Raw genomic sequence first — 19,674 nt, 5'->3', positions numbered from 1 at the left:
TCACCCAGGGGTGCGAAAACCTAATGCATTGTAACTAGTAACACTTTCGGTGTTTTCTTCCTATTTAAAAGCAGCCGCTGACGGACAAGACCGTCCCCCGACGCCCAGCCCGTGTCTCCGCCGGCCTTTCCTTTCCCTGAAGGACGTCACTCAGAGGGCTGGGGCCTGAAGACCCCTGACTCACGCCTTCCCCTCGCCCACAGCCAGCGGCGGGACCAATCCGGGGGCGGGCGCTGGCTGGGCGGGACCAGCTCGGGGGCGGGGCGCAGGCTGGGCGGGACCAATCCGGGGGCGGGCGCTGGCTGGGCGGGACCAGCTCGGGGGCGGGGCGCTTGCTGGGCGGGACCAATCCGGGGGCGGGGCGCTGTCTGGGCGGGACCAATCCGGGGGCGGGGCGCTGTCTGGGCGGGACCAGTCCGGGGGCGGGCGCTGTCTGGGCGGGACCAGTCCGGGGGCGGGGCGGGGCGGGGTGGGGTGTCCCGGGCGCCGCTGCCGGGCGGGGCCGCACGGGGGCGCCACTAGGGCCGCGCTGCTCCTGGAGTTGCCGAGCATCGGAGGAGGCTCTCCCTTCCGAGTGGGGCCCCGCAGTGTCCCGCGGCCGCGCCGAGGGCCGCGCGGGCCGCAGGTCAGTCGGGGCGGCCGCCTACCCGGCCTCGCCCGTGCGGAGGATCTGGGCCCCGGGTGGGCCGCGGGCCCGGGAGGCGGCGGGGCGCCCCGAGAAAGGGCCCGGGCCGCGCCGATCACACGGGAGGCCTGGGCCGCGGGCTCAGGCTCGGAGTTGAATCCGTGAGCGCCGGGCCGCGGGGAGGCTCCGGCGGGCCTCCTGGGGCCCCGGCCCCGTCCGTCCTTCCCACCCGGTGGGAGGAGTGCGGGTCCCTCGAGCAGCGCTTCTCCAAGTGGGTCCGCGGGCCGACTCCCACCCGCTCCTCCGACTTTCGGGTCCGCACTCTGTGCCGCGGCCCGGGATCCCGCATCTCAGCCGGCGATGCCGATGGTTTGATACAGGTGGTCCCAGGACCGCACTCGGGGGACACTCTCCGGAGGGCAGGGCACTTCCGCCGCAGCAGGCAGCCTCGCGGGTGCATTTGAGGACGGGCCCGTGGCTGGACTGGACAGGGTGCCGGGCCCTCTGCCTGGGGAGAGCCTGACTGAGGCCGGGGTGTCTCCTCCCAGCACTCAGGGTGCTGCTGTGCTCCCGGGGTGCACGGAGCGCAGGGCCCGGGCCCGCAGCCTTGGGGCGAAGCTGTGCTGGGGAGGCCGTGTGGGTGCAGCAGGCAGAACTGGGGGGCTGGCCCTGTGACCGGGATGGGGGCCGTCCCCACCCCTTTCCACACCCAGGGCAGCCTTAGCGTGGACCCTGCACACACCCCTCCACCGCTTTCCCCAGGGCCCTGTCCGTCCGTAGGCACAGTGAGCCCCATCCGCAGGGCTTTCCTGTGAGTTAGGGAAGGCCGGTGGGTGCCTCCCGCCGTGGCTGGCACCCAGCAAGCACTCAGTAAATGGGAATTATTAAGAGGGACACAGGCCCTGCCTTCTAGGGGCGTGTAGTCCCCCAAACTAGGGATCAAGCCAGTGAGGTAAAATGTAGACAGGGGTGCACAGGTTATTTGGAGAACGGTGCCCCGGTTCTAACTCGGGGGTGATTGGGAAGGTTGTGAAGGCTGTGAGGTTTGCCTGGGGCTTTGAAGAACAGATGGGCTTCCAGGGAGCTGGTAACAGGCCGCGTGAACCAGCGCCATCCCAGGCCTCCCAGGTGGCTCTCTCACCTGCATCACGGGGGCTGCTCCCAGGACCTACAGGCAGTGCAGGAAGTCACACCCATAGGTGGTTTTTGAAGGCTGGACCATTGGTCCGTGATGGTTTCTGTCCACTGACGGCGTTTGACACACGTGGTTGTCTCCTGCCCCCTTTCATTGGAGAGTGGATACATGGGAATATCTACGAAAGGATCGTAATTGGTCACTCGGTAAAGTGAATTGCCATGGATGGAGTCAAGCCTCTTGGCAGCCATGTTACCCTTGCTATGGCATGTGCAGAAAGCTTCAGCCATTTCAGAGTGCAGAAGTTAGGTGATTTATTTTTTATTTTTTAAAATATATTTTTTATTGATTTCAGAGAGGAAGGACGAGGGAGAGATAGAAACATCAAGGATGAGAGAGACTCATTGATCGGTTGCCTCCTGCATGCACTGGGGATGGAGCCTGCAACCCGGGATCGAACTGTGACCTCCTGGTTCATAGGTTGATGCTCAACCGCTGAGCCATGCCGGCCAGGCAGAAGTCAGATGATTTAGAGATGCTATTTGTTCTTCTGGACCAGTCTAGCTACTGGCAGACATGGAATTCTGATCCCAGTTGATACATTATTTCTTCCTTAGTTACACAATTTAAGAATTACAATTACTATTGTTAATCATTTCTGTCCTTTTGTTTCCTTAAATCTGCAGAGCCAATATCAAGTCCCTAGTATACACCTTATGGTAAAATGTATGTCATTATAGGTAATATTTATCATTTATTAAGTACTAACATTGAGCCAGAGACTGTTCTATATGCTTTTCACATGCTTGTCATTTATTCCTCTGCTAATCCTTGGAGGTAGGCACCGTCCCTACCTCCATTCTATAGAGGAGGACACAGGCAGGGGAGACCAGTATTGCCTGAGGCCCCGAGCTAGCGCGCGGTAGAGCCTCGCAGCCTCATCCCATGCCCACCGTGTCCTCTGCAGTCTAGACAGCCCCCTCAGACTTACTGTATTTTATTATTTTTTAATACATTTTTATTGATTTCAGAGAGGAAGGGAGAAGGAGTGATAGAAACATCAATGATGAGAGGGAATCATTGATTGGCTGCCTCCTGCACGCCCCCTACTGGGGATCGAGCCCGCAACCCCGGGCATGTGCCCTTGGCCGGAATCGAACCTGGGACCCTTCAGTCCCCAGGCTGACACTCTATCCATTGAGCCAAACCAGCTATGGCCAGACTTACTGTATTTTAAAAAGATACATGAATATTGAGAATCAGAAGCATACCTCACCCTTGCTTTTTATATGACAGACAATGCATTATGTTGTTTAATTCTTTAAACAGTCACCTCCACAGCTGTGATTTCATTGGTAATAGTTTATTATTATTTACAAGTCCTCTGAGCCAGAGTTTTCCAGATTCTCAGCTTATCTCAGACTTCTTTCATATTGTATAAAGTCCTTCAATTCAGTATTGCCAATGCTGAGGGATTTATTTGAAATCACAGTAAAATGTATTTATTTTATTATCTATTGTTGAAGATGTCAGTGGTGATTGTCTTTTGTTTTTACAGAGGGAACCGGGACCACCATTGTTTGCAGTTTCTGAAAGCATTTCAAGGTGTCCGCGGGAAAAATGGAAGATCACAAGGAGGAAGAGGTGTTAGATATTCTGCGACTGAACGTGGGAGGCTGTGTTTACACGGCCAGGCGCGAGTCCCTGTGCCGGTTTAAAGACTCCATGTTGGCTTCCATGTTCAGTGGTCGTTTTCCTCTAAAAACAGATGAGTCAGGTAAATACCTACCATCTGTAAGCATGATCATGCATATTCACTAACATAGGAGTCTAGTTTAAATTCCCTTTGATCTTCCTAATTACAATGAAATAGATTAGCTTAGCTTACTAATTAGTGAGATCATTAGGACTGTATGGCGATTTATTAAATCCACGGAGAAATTAAACACCAGTTCCTAGAACCTGTGATGCTTTCGCTGAAAGTTGACAAAACACTGAGAGTGTGTGAAGGCCCATCATGACTTGATTTACGGGGATTATATTTTGAAAGTTGTTGCGTTCATGAAACTCCCTGGGTAAAGGTATTGAGGCCGATTAAAAATATTAGCTTCTCTCTGTGTTTTTCAAGTTAAAAAATACGTATTTCTGGAAAAAGCAGTTGCCCTCATAGCTGACAGGGCCGTCATTGTGAGTGTAGAGTTAGTGTTAAACTTGTCACCTGGTGCAGCTGGAATTTGCGTGTCTGAGAGGTCCCGGGGCTCCTGGTACCCATTCTTGCTTCTGTGCTAGAAGAGACGGCTTGTGGGGTCTTGGGCATGAGGGGCTGTTAGTCATCCCTGGGTCGGAGAGATGGCTTTGCCAGCGGAATGGCAGTGGAAAGCATGGGAGAGTCACCGATGGCTGGTGCCCAGGGCTCAATGTCCATCTGGACAGAAAGGTTGCTGGTGGAAGATGATAAGCAGAGATTGAGGTTTTTTTCTGCCCCCAAGTTTTACCTTCTTAATCCCTTCTTTTCTAAACTAATCAAGGGAGAATTACTGAGTAACTCACACAGAACTGTTGTTTTTTTAAAAATTCTGCTAAATTGCCCAAGAAAAGCCTTTTATCATAAAGTAATACCAGCAGAGCATTTAAAAATTTTTTTATTTTATTTTATTGATTTCAGAGAGAGGAAGGGAGAGGGAGAGAGAGCATCATGAGAGAGAGAGAGAGAGAGAGAGAGAGAGAGAGAGAGAGAGAATCATCAATGATGAGAGAGAATCATTGATGGGCTGCCTCCTGCATGCCTCCTACTGGGGATTGAGCCCGCAACCTGGGCATGTGCCCTGATGGGGAATCCATCTGTGATCTCCTGGTTCATAGGTTGACCTTCAACTCCTGAGCCACGCCAGCAGGCGCATTTGCTTTTTTAAGTTCAGATTTTCACAGTACAAAGCGACTAATCTTGTTACAGAAGACCAGAAAAAAACCAAGCCATGCTTAGAGAAAGGGAGTTACATTTTATTAAGGGCAGGGCCAGAGAAAAATGTGCCTTTCAAATTCTGGGGCCCCCCACGTGGAGGAAACTTTTTCTATTTATATATTTTCTAGCTCTTTCGTCTCCCAAATTTGGAATGGGACTTCTGGGCCTTCTGAGAAAGAAGGCCTACGTGCTGGGAAGGGGCCATGAGACCCTATCTCAAGGCCTGGCCTGGTGTCAGCACTGACAACTCTGTCTGGGGCATAGTCCATGGCCTCTCTGGAATGGGAGTAGTCTTATTTTCCTTATTATTTAAGCAAGCAAGCGTTTACAGAAGCCGGAATAGCAGTGTTAAAATTTCAAACAGCAGTTTTTATATAAGATGGATGCTTCAATCTGATAAGTCCAAACACATGGAAGGCTGGAGCTGGGAACCCTGGGTTTATATGTCAGCGCTGCAGATCAACACAAACACTGGACATAGTAACAGGCCCCTGCAAGCCCTCCTTGGAGAGAAACGCACAGGCCTTTCCGGCCCAGCTGGCCTGAAGTTAGGGGTAACTCCATTTCTGCCAGCAGTCTGAGGTCTCCACAGCTTCTGCAGGGGCTTTAGTGGGGTTCTGGTCATTGCACCCAAAATTCCAAATGGAGCTCAGAGCATGCATTTTCCTACATGGAGGGTGGGAGTGCAGAGGCTCACCACATTTGGCTAAACCTATCTGAAACTAGATGTGAACTTTCTTGTGAGAGACATTCCTACCTCCGTCTGACCTTAGTTTGACAGGCGGAAATGTTGTCAGTGGTCATATGTATCTGGGCAATGACTTTGGAACCGAATCTTTTCTAGGGGCTTGTGTTATTGACCGTGATGGACACCTGTTTAAATACCTTTTGGATTATCTCCATGGAGAAGTTCACATTCCCACAGAGGAGCAAACCCGAGTCGCTCTACAGGAAGAGGCCGATTACTTTGGCATCCCTTATCCGTACAGCCTGTCTGACCACTTGGCCAATGAAATGGAGACATATTCTTTAAGGTCAAATATAGAACTTAAAAAGGTCTTGGCATTTTCTTAAGTTTTAAAAAATATATATGTACACACACATATATATATATATATATATATATACATATATTTATTTATTCTGTACAAAGCAATGTGTGTTATTTTGCATAGCCTGTGCTGTCACATAAACCCAACACGAGGCAGTTTTACTTTTTTATAATTTTGAAGACACATTTTTTTAATGACTACTAGTCACTTTTTAAGACCAAAATTCTATTTTGGGAAAATGCATTACATCACTCGGAGGTTTATGGAGCTTTTATTTTTCATTGAAGATTTAACACTTTTTAATGGCTATTTTATAGAACTCTTCTTCTCTCGAAGGTCTTTTTGAATTAAGAGCAATACTGTAGTAGTGAGGGTATGGTGGTATTACTTTGTTTACTGAAATGTTGTTTTTAAAGAGTGGTCATAGTATATAAAAGATTGTATAAAATTTCTTACCCGAATTAGTGAGTATAAAGTTTGTTAATAAGTTAGAAAATCAGTTTGATTAATTCACTTTGAGATCAGTAAATTTTTTAAAAGATGCTTCTATTTTAAATCACATTTTAAAGATCTTTATTACTTAATTATCTGCTTTTTGCTTTATTGATAAATATTATGTTTCTATTAATGAGCACATTTGGACATCTAAGGAAGGTCTTTTACCTAGATAATTGTTAACAGTGAAAGCAGATCTGAATTACTATGAATTCTTTGATTTGGATATCAGTGTGTAGGACAGCAATCTGATGCATGGCTGTTGGGAGAGCAGCGCAGAGAAAGTTCACTTGGTTCCAGATCCCCTTCAGGATTTTGCATGATTGTATGGGTTCTGCTACTGAAGTTCTTTATCAACTGAGTTGTTAGTTAGTCTTTTGATGCTTTTTGCCACATTTGCAGAATGAGCCTAAAAAAACTTGACTAGAAGGTTGGGTGGGTTAACATTCATCTTTTGAAGTCCCAACTCTGTAGTCTTTTGTTCCTGGTTTGTATGCAAAAAGGACATAGCATGCATACATTCATTCTGCTCACCAACACATTTATTTCAAATGTTTTAGGCATAGGGAGCACTGTTCTAGAGATTGTGTGGGACAGAAAGAAATACAACATGGTTCTTGCCCTTGAACAGTTTATAACATAGTTGGGAATTCTCACAGATGTGCAAGTAAAGTTAAAAACCAGTACAGGAGTTGATAGCAGTATTAAATGGCAATGCAAGACATGGCAGGGTCCTATTTTCACTCACTGAGTTAGTACATATTAAGCATCTCCTTTGTGTCAGGCAGTGTTTCAGGCTGTCTGCCAGGCACTTGGGCTATAACAGATAAAAGTGCTTGTCCTCAGGCGCTCACAGCAATAATGGTGCCATTTCTCCCCGTGAGGGCCCTGCTGGGCAAAGCCTTCCTGCTCTGTGCCCCTCAGCACCTCGCAGGCTCACCTGGTGGCACTTACAACATTGTGTGCTGCTGGATTATTTAATGTCTGTCTTCTGCATCAGCCGTAAACTCTAGGAGGGCCAGGACCCTGTCTTGCTTAACATTATATCTTCAGGACTTTAGACAGTGCTCAGCACATAGTAGCTACTTAATATTCAAGTGAATGAATGAACAGGTGGGTAAGTGCCGAGTGAGTTCAGACAGTCTGTATTGAGTTCATATATTCATACCTTTCAGTGCAAAAGAGCAAGTTAAAATCCGATTAATCCATGATTGAATTTGGATTTAAAATTAAGCATCAATCATGGGAGGGTCAGTAGGAGATAAAAAGAAGATTGAGCCAAGTGGGAAATTTGGGGGAAATTAAAGGGAGAAGTAAAAAGGTCTACTTTTAGTTATTATGTGAAGATTTAAAAATGAAAAGTGATGCTGGTAGTGAAGTTAAAGAAGGAGGAATAAAATGGAATTTCCATCAGGAAAAGGGTTCTCTAGATGAGAAGCTGTTGGGTTTTTAGGTGATGCTTTTTTTGTGATTTGCCCCTCACCCCAAGTTCAACACATGCATGTTTGGTTCTTAAAGGCATAAAGACTAGGAATAATCTTTTTTTTTTTTTGCTTTTTTTTTGGTGTTATGACCAACTGAAATTGCAGCTTTACTAGAAAGTAACAGCAAATTATTTTTTTAATTAAAAAATTACTCTCCAGAATTAAATTCAAATTGATGTATATATATATTTTTTGCTCCAGGCTTTAACAGACTTCTGTGATTCGTATGGTTTAGTTTGCACCAAACCAACAGTTTGGGTTCTCCACTATCTTAACACATCTGGTGCAAGCTGTGAGAGTAGGATTATTGGAGTATATGCCACAAAAATGGACGGAACAGATGCTATTGATAAGCAGCTAGGAGGAAGAATTCACAGTAAAAGCATTTTTAAAAGGTATGTCCATATTTAAAAATAAAAAAGGAACAAAATTAAGTCTTGATCTTTTCTAAGAAGTGTTACTGAATGGTATAGAGGTGTTTCTCTCTTTTCCGAGTCCAGCACAGAAAAGGAACGAGTCTGGTTCCTGAGTGGAGGAGCTGGGGATTTAGAAATAAAAGAAAGAAAGAAAGCAAGACGCAGAAATAGAAATAAGCTGGGAGCCGGGTGGGACGCTGCCACTCTGATGGAGGGACAGGACCCTGAGCCCACGCAGCGCATTTATTTTATACCCCCAATACCAGGAAGTATCACCAAAACTTAGGATCAAAGGAGCTTATTTGCATTCTTGAGTAGGCCTGAGCATTCCTGGTGCTTGACTGGATTTACATATCTAGACCCCCTCCCAACACCTGGACAAAGGTAAAAGCCAGTACTGAATAACACTTTCCACCTTCTTGGGGAATGTGTATCCGAGACGGCTCTGCCAGTCACCTCAGACTCAGCTGACAACAGTTTAAAGAATGTCCGTGTGCCTTCCCAGGGGGCCCTCAACAGAATGGAATATGTGGTTGACCAGAAAAGACCATCAGCAGCTCTCAACACACAGAGTGAGCCTGTCGGGCTGTCGAGACAGAAGTTGTAATTAAGACCATTTCACAAATAAGCTGTGGGCTGTCTATGTGGTCTAGTACTGTGGTTCTCAGCTGGACATGGACGCAGAATTCCCTGTGCGACTTTATAAAAAAAGAAAAGGCAGAAGGAAAAGCAAAGCCAGATGCGTGGGTGTCTCAACCATAGCCTCGGGGCAGAGCCCTGGCCAAGGAGCCAGCGGCCCACTGAGTGACCCCCGACTGGCCTGTGCCTTGGTGTCCCGCCCTGAGAAATGATGAGAGACTTCCTGGTCCCTCCCAGCCTTAAAACTCCATGACTTGAACATGTTCAATTCTTAAGGGTTATTCTCTCAATATTTTCCCTGTAATCTCACTTACACTGGTCAACTCACTTAGCAATTTTTAAAAAAAGTTCTCTGGGATATTGAATTAGGGCACATATTAGTGACAAATGCATGACCACATGAGTTTGTTTTTAGATGGTTAAATATGTCACCATTTTCTGAATTCTTTACAGGCAGAGATGTTTCTATATGAGATATATAACTGCCTGGCAAAGTGCTAGGAAAGTCCAAAGCGTGCGACTGCTTTTAACTTTTTAGAAAGCATGTAGTGGAGCTTCACTGTTATTTAATGAAGTTTTAGTCAGAGTTGAGTCTTTTCTAACGTTATTGGAATTAGGTGATTTTTAGAAAAGTTATTTTAAAGACTTGTTGATTTGTCTGCATGGTCTATATATAGTAAAATTAACTAATATTTTACTACTGAAAAAGAGATCAAAGGTGGGTTAGTATATTCATATAGTATATAATACTCATATAATATATAGAATTACATATGTGCTTAATGGTCACAGAACAAACTTTTTCCTTAATGAACAAGTACTTACTGTCTGTTAGCTATACACACACACACACACACATACACACACAAACACCCATTCATACCTAGGTGGTATATTTTCATTACCTTTTGCAATCTTTCTAGAGAGGCGGGAAATAATGTTCAGTACATTTGGAGCTATTATTCAGCGGCAGAACTGAAGAAAATGATGGATGCCTTTGATGCCTGGGAAGGAAAAGGTACTGTCCAGTTCTTTTATTTCATAGCAGAAGTAGACGGACCCTTAGTAAGACAAAGTAAGCTTAGTTATGCATTTCTTTTTTTGAGAAAGTATTTTTTTGGGTGGGCCTAGGTATTTGTCATTTCCTGGTAACAATGAGATAATTTACTTCCAAATCTTTAAACCTTGTGAGTTGCTAGATATGGTTAATAGTTTATAATTCAGTAACTGAAAATATGCTTCTATTAATTATGCTTATTTAGTTCAATTAAACAAGAGGTTACTTAGCACCTACTATGTACCTAGCACTGTCCTAGGAAGTGTATCTCTAAGTTAAGCATAAAATGTATAAGCATAAAAAAATAAAAAGAGCCAGAGGAAATGAAAATAACACTGGTAAATGCCTAAAGAACTCTTATAAAACAATTAAAATAATCTTTAAATACACACTTTGAAATTTGGCCATTTTTACCAAGCTGCTGATATGAGAATTGTTAATAATAATGCTATTTAATCCTAAAACAACTTCCTATGCTCTTTACCATTTTATTGGGAAGGAAACTGAGTCTCAGAGAGGCCATGCCACTTGCTTAAGGATCACAGATGATTAACTGTTCTATGCCCAAGATGTCCCTCCCCCCTAATTAGTAAGCATTTATTGAGTGTGAAGTACAACCATTATACTAAATCCTAAAAATGGGCCCAAAGATAAATAGCACACATCTTAGTCCTCAAATAATCGTGAAAGCAGATAGAAACAGAGATTGCAAGTCATTATAAAATGGAATAAAAAGAGTGGAAGAGGCTTTTAACAACTACATCAGCTGTTCCTCCTTTAGGTGGGGTGCCAGTACCAACCTCTTCTTTCCTCATCTTTGCTTCCCTCACTTTTCCTCCTTTTTCTTTTCTTTTCATAGCCCTCTAGCAGACAGGATCAAGTAGAATGAAAGGAAGGTCTGTGGAAAGCCCTAAGTCAGGAAGCAGAAGTAAGAGAAAGGCCAGTTGGAAGGAAGAAGACATTTATTATTATTTGTGAACAATATGTATTTCTAGAAAACTCAGAAGAATCTACTAATGGTATTTTAAGTGATGCGTTTAGTAGACTAAATTAGCTGTATATAATATATGTAAACAAAGAGCAGCTTATTTATGATAAATTAACTAGAAAGTATAGGGGAAATCCCATTCACGATAGCATAAATAAAACAAAAATAACTAGGACTGCCCTACCAAGAAATGCTTGAGTGTTTTATGAAGAAAACTGCTAGAATGTATTTAGCCACCCATCCATCCATATGAAATGAAGACATGAAGGCTATGGTGAGACATGCCATGGTCCTGAAAGGAAAATATGAATATTATAAAGATGTCAGTTCTTCTGAGGTTATATTGTAAGTTTAAAACAATTCCTACCAAAAATATCAATAGAACTCTTTGGGAATCTTAAAATGATTCTAAAATTCCTTTGAAAGAATAAACGAAAAATAACCAAGAACATTTTGGGAAGTAGAGGTTATTAGAGGGATGAGTCTAACTGTTTGATAATAAAACAAGCTGTAGCCCGGCCGGCATGGCTCAGCGGTTGAGTGTTGACCCATGAACCAAGAGGTCCCCAGTTTGATTCCGGGTTGTGGGCTCAATCCCCGGGGGGGGGGGGGGGGGGCGTGCAGGAGGCAACCAATCGATGATTCTCTCTCATCATTGATGTTTCTATCTCTCCCTCTCCCTTCTTCTCTCAGAAATCAATAAAAACATATTTAAAAAAACAAAAACAAAACATGATGTAGATAATAATAAAAACCATGTGTTCCTGGTATAAGAATAGATGCAGAGAGCAAGAGTAAACCCCAATAAAGTTATAAGAATAAAAACATGATGTAATAAGAAAGGCACAGAGTTGATTGACTAAATATCAGTGAAAAAAATGATAGGCTATTTACTATGTAATTGAGAAGTTTGTTTGAGTGAAAAACATCTTTGACCTCACATCATTTATCAAAATTAGCCCAGGGAGATTTATGAATGAAAAATGAAACTATAGTAAACTAAAAGGAAATTTAAGCCAATAATCGATTTCTTAGGAGGGAAAGAGATGAGGCATGAAGCTCGGACGCTCTCCCTGGCTCTTCTTCTGGGAGACAGTGTTCCTGCACCGTGTGCAGTGGACAGAGGCTCTCCTAACGATGCCCTTCTCTCCCAGGCGTCAGCTACTGGCGGGTGCCGCACGAGCTGATCGAGTGCTGGACCCTGGAGGAGCGGCCGTTGCTGGGGAGCCTGCGCCACATGGCCCCGATCCGGAAGAGGTGACCTCTGCTCTGTGGATGGTTTTGATGTTTGCTTTTTAACCTGTGACCTATATTTTTTCTGACTTTATTGGGGGAAATGAATAGCAGTTCTTGACCTTACTAAAAGCCTGTTAATCACATAGATGACTATTCTGCCTTACCACCGAAATATAAATCTCGACAAATGCAAATTTACCCAAACTATGTAAAAGGTACAAATAATTCTCTAAAACGGAGTTCGAGTATGTTCTTTTGGGGAGAGTGTGATTTTAATAATACCAGTGGAGACAGTGGGAATGCTGCGGTAAAGTAGTTTTCCGCATAGAAATGAAATCCAGGCTTTATTGGTAATAGTCAAAAACTATTTATTAGATTTAATATTTGAAATTTCCTGTGACTTATTCTGAACTTTTTTCTCCTTCTCAATGCCACAAATAGCATTTTAAGTTAATGTTATTTTCTTGTGTTCTTTAAAATTATTAGCATTAAACTCATTCCACATCTGTTCGCTGTGCTTTAAATACATTTAAAAATCATCTTTGTTACTTCTGGGAATTATTCATGGCTTGCAGGTGTTCTGATTTCTGGATTTCTGCTCTAGAACTTGATTCAAAGCCTCTGTGGAATTCTAGAATGCTCTCTTACTTGTGCCCTCTGGATCTTTCTCAGAAATGCTGCGTTTATTCAGGGTTTAGTAATTAGTTATCTCTTGTTAAAATAGATTATTTTCCTAAAGCTCTCATTTTGTTATCATTATTTATTTTGCCCATTGAACCTATAGTTAGCAAACATCATTTCGGTGTGAGCAGCGGTTCTCGGCTGGGGGTGATTTTGTCCCCCGGGGTGTTAAGCAAGGTGTGGAGACATTTTGGGTTGTCACATTGTGGAGCGGGGAATGCTACTGTCATTGAATGGGTAGAAGCCAGGATTGGCATAAATGTTCGAGAATGCACGGGGCAGCCCCCATAGCAAAGAACTAGCCGACCCGAAGTGACAAAGGTGCCAGGACTGAGAAACCGGTCTGGAGTCTGGTGGGCTGGAAACGCTCTTCTTCCGCAGGAAGCCTGGGAACAACACTCGGGATGTGTCTGGCTGTCCCCTGGATCGAGCCAGGGTTCTAGGGAACAGAGTGATACGTTGTGTAATTCTCACATAACATCTCATGTCCACATTGTGACTTGTTCGTATTATATGTGATTTAAAGGGGTTCCTATTCAAGTTGAAACAATCTCTTATAAACTTGCCGATGTACTTACTGACCATGAGCAATGAGGCAGATTGATACGCATCCACCTCTTGGCTCACATTCTTGACGGAAACCTTTGTGTTCACCTTAGAGGCGAATTTTGGAGCTGGTTTCATTAGCTCCTGACCGTGTACGTGCTGACGGGCATGCTTCTGTGTTCGCAGGAGGCTGATGGCGTTGGATGAAGGGGAGGAAGGCGTGAACTGTAAGGCTGGTCCCAAACCTGTCAGGTTTTCGGGCCCTTCCACCAGCACCCAAATCAAGGTCAAGAACTCGGCTTCAGTCCGGGTGTCCCCGTCTCCAGGCGGAATGCCAGCTCAGCACTCTGCACTGTCTAAGGCCCTGTCCCTGGTGGGCACTGAGGTGCCTGGGCACTCCCCATCCCATGGGCCCGGGGGTCCTGAAAATGGGGCCACAACCCCCCCTCCAGCCAAGGTTCTGCTGTGCGACAAGAAGGCCACCCCACCCCGGGTGATAAAGCTGAAGCGGACTCCACTGTGTGCCACGGGGCCTCCCCCGCCCACCTGCCCAGCAGCCAGCCCCGCGGGGTCCCCGCCACCACCCCAAGCACCCACCTTGGATGTGCGGACTGAGAACAGGCAGGGCAAGACCGATTGAAGGGAGCGCTGGGCTCCAGACGCCCTGTTGGCCTCCCAGGGCTGCCAACCCGGTGAGACACAGTGACACTGTCGATGCTCTAGAGCTGACAGCGTCATGTTGGCGTTCAGGATAATTTCGGGGAAAAGAACCTGTGACGTAAGAGTGGAGGAGGGGAGACTTTAGGTGGTTGGGACTACAGTTACTTCTCATTTTCCCAACTTTTAAATGATTACTTGTCTACAGACAGTTTGAATTTCCGGTTTTTAATTTTTTTTTTAATGGTTGGTTGGTATTAGGGCGACAAACCAGTACAGCAGCATCATCACTAGAGAAGTTTACGTTGTTGCTGAAATAACTGTGGGCTGTAGGCACTTTGTAATGTGTGTCATAGCAGCCCAGGGGGAGGAGTGAGTCTGGCTATCTCCTGCCTTGGACCAGAGGGTGCTGCAGGGCCCCCTGGTGGTGGCACAGCCCAGAGGGGCGGAGAGAACGCAGATCAGGGGGACTCGCCCCAAGTTACTCTCAGTCTCAAAGGCAACAGGAGAAGAAAGATGGGGAGGGGCAAAAGATAGAGACCACACTTTGACGTTCACTTAATTAAACTGTTTTCTTTTCCAGATTGGCTTTTCTTTTTATTTATTTACTTTTTAAAATTTAGACACACACACACACACACACACACACACACACACACACACACACACGTCCATTTGTTGTTCCACTTATTTACGCTTTCATTGGTTATCCTGTATGTGCCCTGATGGTTCAAACCCGCAACCTTGGTGTATCAGGACAACGCTCTAACCAATCTAGCCACCCAGCCAGGATCTAGGTTGGCTTTTTTCACTTTTTTCCATTAGCAGATGTATTTGTACATCACAAGAAGGCTTCTTGGAATAAGAACTGTATAGCATATTTTTTGGAAAATGCTTTGAAAAAGAGAAGTTAACAGTTTAACTTTCTAACTGAAGTTAAGTTTTGTTTTCCAGAACTGACCATTGAAGAGTCATTCTGATTATACAATATGATCTTTATGCATAAAAGATCCACATAACTTGAATTTAATGTTTTTAAGCAGAATCTTTGGATTAATCCTCTTTTTCACAGCTGTTCAGTCGTGTGCGTTTACTCATCCATGTTGTGTTTTGCAATTGCGTCGCAGATGGCTGCTTCCGTGAGCAGTGTGCCTGCCGTCAGGGTGTTAACAAGCTCACAAAGCGGGGTGCTTTCTCCTCAGTGCTTCTCCTTGTAGTTGCATTGTTTGGAGAGAGTAAAGTAACTATTCAAAACATTACTTTTTACAAAATAAAGTAAAACTTTTCCATAAAAAGTGACATTTTCTATTACTGTACTTATTCTCAAGCCTTGGCGCCCTTTAGTATTTGAAAGCTTGCCAGTTTGTGTGGGTTATCTATTTCTGCTTACAAAATTGCTTTCCTGTGTAGGTAATGTATGAAATAATGAAGCCAATTACAGGCAGCCTTTTAAAACAGGTGCTTTATTTGGCTAAAAACAATATTTAACTGAAGAGTCATGGGTGACATTCCCTTGTAGAATATATAAAATGCACAGTTCCTTTTGAAAAATACTATTATAGAGAATCCAGGCATCCCGAAAATCAAAGACCACAGTGACTTTTGAGAACTTCCAATGAGGGCATTATTAGTACTGCTTGAGCTAGGGGACATTCTGAATTGCTGATTCATATAAGAAAATATGATACTACTAATAAATGTGTGATGCTTACTTTATACCTAATAAACATTTATCTGGAAAGGAAACATCTTGAAGATTAATCATGGGTGATTCAGTCAACAGCCTTCATTTCTTGGTATCAGGTGGTTCCAGGGATAGGCTATTTAGCACATCTAGCCTCTCTAGGAAGAGAGCTTTTGGAATAACTACTGGGCTGTGGTGCAGCTGATTTTTAAGTGTTTTTGTTTTGATATCGCCTTATGTTGCAGTTTATAAAGTATTTTCATATTTTTTATTTCATCATGTGCATCAGGAGTCAAAGTCAAATTCAGACTGTTGGAGAAACATGAACCATACGTTATTTGGACATGGTTCCCTGGGGTTTAGGGTAATTTCACATGAAAACACATTTTTCCTAATACCAGACCCTACAAACACGAAAGAGTTGGTAACTCATCATAACCCATTGTTCTTCCTGGAAAAAATAAAGATTAATAATAGGAAAGCATGCTTTATAAAGAATGATTCAGTATCATTACTTTATGGGGGGGGGTAAGTTTATATAGTAGTTGAGTCAGGGGACACAATAGAAATTCTTAATGGTAAGTAGGATATTAGGGATTGCTCATATAAAAAAAGATCATTGATGATGCTCTTCCAGGTAATCTCTGTTGAACACTGGTTTGCCCCACTTAAAACTGGTTAGTTATATCACGGAGAGCCTATTACTGGCCATAGGGACCTACTGAAGGATTCGTTTTGTGTATATTTTTAAGCGGTTTTGTTTCAGTATTGCCTTATGTTGCAGTTTGTAAAGTAGTTTAATATATTTCATTTCCTCGTGTTCATTATGCTTTTTAGTTTCAGACAACAACATACTGCAGCTCTCCTTTCAAGTCCTTAAAGATCAAGACAACGAGCTTTAGCAAAGTTAAGGCTGTACAATAACGACAGCCTCCACCCTCCACCTGAGCCCCCCTTCCCCACATTTTAGCCTCATAATCTGATTTCTGCAGGATGACACAGCATCACTGACAATAGGATAAGCTAAAGGGAAGAAGTGGAGGTAAAATGTGAATTTGTTTAATATTTAAAGTTTTTGAGCAAAAAGTATTAAGTATTGGATGACATGTCTGTCTCCAACTCGACAGGGACTCTGTCTCCCTGTTCCTGGTATACAGTAGGCCTTCAGAAAACTTCTGAACAGCTACCCACCCCCCCAAATGTATCTGGTAGCAGTCTTCAGGGCATGGAAACTGACTTCCCACCTGGCAGAGTTTATACTCAGAACCAAGTGGGCCTCCTTAGCACTGTGATCATGGCTCATGACCACAGTCACCATTAGCAGTGGCTACAGCCGTTACATGGCTTGTGAAGTTATTGAAAGGAAGTCAGAGAGTGGATCACCAGATCCCAGAGAGGTCGCTGGCGGATACTCCCTGACTTCCCAGAAGGAAGCAGCAGCCTGGCCTCTTCCCGCCATAGGCTCCTGCCGGGATTGCTGATGCAAAACAATTTTTTTTTTTCCATTCACAGACTGAAACCTATTGCTTTCTCAGCAAGCGCTAACATTGAAAAAAATGGTTGAATCACTTTCCAGTCTCTGGTTCAACACAGTACAATTATTACCCAACGATACCTTGACTGTGAACATACAGTCCCATTTGGCCTTACCGGAGAAGTTGTTCATAGAAAACATTTTATTTGAGTACTGTGGTGAATGTGCAGATTGTCCCGTAAAGGGAAGAATGGCTGGCATTCATATGACTGTAAGGTTGCCTTGCAAAGGATGGTAATGCCTGCAATCCTTTGAGTAACTTCAGTCTGCCGTTGGTGGGAGGCTGGTCAGATACCAAATAGAAAGTAGGAACCAACAAAGGGAAGGGAAAGAGCTTCTCCTACGGCAAATGGAAAGTTTTTTCACACGATTCACATGTGTGTTTTCCCACGTGAACGAGGAGCTTTCTAACTGTGGAAAAGAAGGTCATTTCTCCAGATGCCAGAACTTGCCCTGAAAACGGCCAACAAGTCGCTGACTAGTCAATGCAGGGCGGCTGAGCAGATCTCTGTGGAGGGCCAAGTGAGTGTGCAGGGTCGGAAGCGTGTAGCGCAGCCAAAGAAGGAAGCGTCACCAAGAGCTAACAGAAAGGAACTGGTGTCCAGCTGTTTTCGGAATTTCATCTTCACGACATCTGGTTGGGAGGGCAGCTCGGCGGGGCCGGTTTCACCTGAGTCTCGTCAGTGTCATGAGGGAGACACGTGGTTCGCTTTGTTACAGAAAAACCGCTTTCCCTTTGTTCCCATGTTGCGGCCCCAGGTAGCCGTACTCTTTAAAAAATAATCTTACCCAATAATAGACAAACATGTAAATTGACCGTACCTCCGCTACGCCCACAGCCAATCAGAGTGAGTATGCAAATTAGAAGGCCAAAGATGGTGGCTGCCCCGCTGCTCCAGGTGCAGAGTGGCCAGGCGGGGCAGGACCCCTGCTATGAGAGGGAGGGCAGGGGGTGTGAGGGGAGAAGGGATCTATAGGAGTAGAGTGCTGCTGCGAAGACAAGACTGCAGACTCCAGCTGGAGTCTGCAGCGAAGACGAAGATGGCAGACTTGGCCGGAGCGAAGGCCTGGGTCCCAGGTGCTGGAGGAAAACCGGTGCTGGAAGACAAGGGAAGGAAGGCCTATTGCACAAATCTCTTCGTGCAACAGGCCTCTAGTAATGATACTAAAAAGAACCTGATCATACTAAATGCACAACTTCGGTACAGCCAAGAAGTAAAACACCACAGTGAAATAACACAAGTGTGGCACTTCATTTGCAGCGCATGAGAAATGGTTACCAAGCCACGTGCACCCTGCCTGCTGGCTGCGGCTGAGACAAAGCGAGTGGAGCAGCATTCTGCCCTGCTTGTTTACTGAACAACTTTTCATCTTACGTTGCTTCTCACACTTTTCCTTCTTTCACCCCAAAGCCCTCCTTCCCTTAGAAACATGGTGCTCAGTTACGGGAATGGATTTGGGGGCCTGATGCTTAGAAGGGAAACGCATTTTGAACAGAGAGCACATTACGGGAAGGAAAAGGTAGTGTGTTTGCCAGTGTGGGAAAAAGGCACACATTGCTTCCTTCTGCCCAGGTTTCTTCAAACGTTGGACATTCTGTTTCCAGAGCAGCCCTCTCAGGAACTCGGCCCCAATTCCTCAGGTGGGGAGGTGTGGGGACTCGGCCTCTGTGGGAATGGTACGAAGAGCCCAAGGACAGGAGAGACTGTCCCTTAGAGCAGCCGTGGGGACCGTCCTGCCCGCGGGCCCTCCGAGGCCCGAGAAGTCACGGGTCTGGGCCTGCCAGGGCTTTCGGGTGAGTGAATGAAATGTTTGACCGAACACAGAGGCTGATTTCTAAGCTGATAATTCTGTACGGCCTGAAAATGGTGTGATACCAGTACATATCCAAATGGCCCTGGCAGGAAGAAGGTTCCCCACCTTGGTTTAGACCGTGCTGGGGTTGGACTGCCTGGATCTGGTAACCTGAGCTGAACCCACCAAGAAGCCAGCGTCGTGGGGGGAAAGGCCACGTGTCCTTGTTCATCCACCCTCTGCTCTCTTTCTCCACGCCCCTTGCTCCCTGCAGTCAGGATTTTCAGCGGCGACACCACTAACATTTGGGCCTGGATAGTTCCTTATTTCGGGCGGCTGTGCTGTGCACTGGAGGAGGTTGAGCAGCATCCCTGGCTAGTACCTCCCGCCCCAGTTGTGACAATCAAAATGTTTCCAGACTTTTCCAAATGTCACCGGGGGGTGAGGGGTGGGCACAAAATCTATTACCCTCAGCCAAGAACCATTGCTTTACTGGGTGATTTAATCTGAGCAACATCACTGCCTCTCCTAATTGGGGCGGTGGATGAAGACGAACACATCGGAGCTGTCCATCCCAGCGGGAACGGAGCCACGGGAATTGACGGAGGATGACACCAAAGGAAGGCTGCCTCCCGCCTGCCACTCAAACAGTCTATCCTGTTAGCTCCCACTTACATTGCTGGTTTCAG

The 19,674-nt window shown here is 45.2% G+C and overlaps 1 protein-coding gene across 1 annotated transcript; it reads left to right on the top strand.

The window, feature by feature from the left end:
* The first annotated feature begins 518 nt into the window (after window positions 1–518).
* Window positions 519–15,371, top strand: KCTD18 (potassium channel tetramerization domain containing 18). The gene is made up of 7 exons (XM_079783155.1): window positions 519–625; window positions 3,319–3,537; window positions 5,567–5,778; window positions 7,955–8,148; window positions 9,732–9,826; window positions 12,008–12,110; window positions 13,503–15,371. The coding sequence occupies exons 2-7, from the start codon at window positions 3,381–3,383 to the stop codon at window positions 13,954–13,956; spliced, it is 1,215 nt and encodes a 404-aa protein (XP_079639281.1). The 5' UTR covers window positions 519–625; window positions 3,319–3,380; the 3' UTR covers window positions 13,957–15,371.
* The last annotated feature ends 4,303 nt before the right edge of the window (window positions 15,372–19,674 follow it).

The sequence above is a fragment of the Cnephaeus nilssonii genome (assembly GCF_951640355.1).
Source record: "Cnephaeus nilssonii genome assembly, chromosome: 10".
NCBI classification, from domain to species: domain Eukaryota; kingdom Metazoa; phylum Chordata; class Mammalia; order Chiroptera; family Vespertilionidae; genus Cnephaeus; species Cnephaeus nilssonii.
The sequence above is the reverse complement of the archived record's forward strand: the minus strand, read 5'-3'. Positions and strand labels throughout refer to the sequence as shown.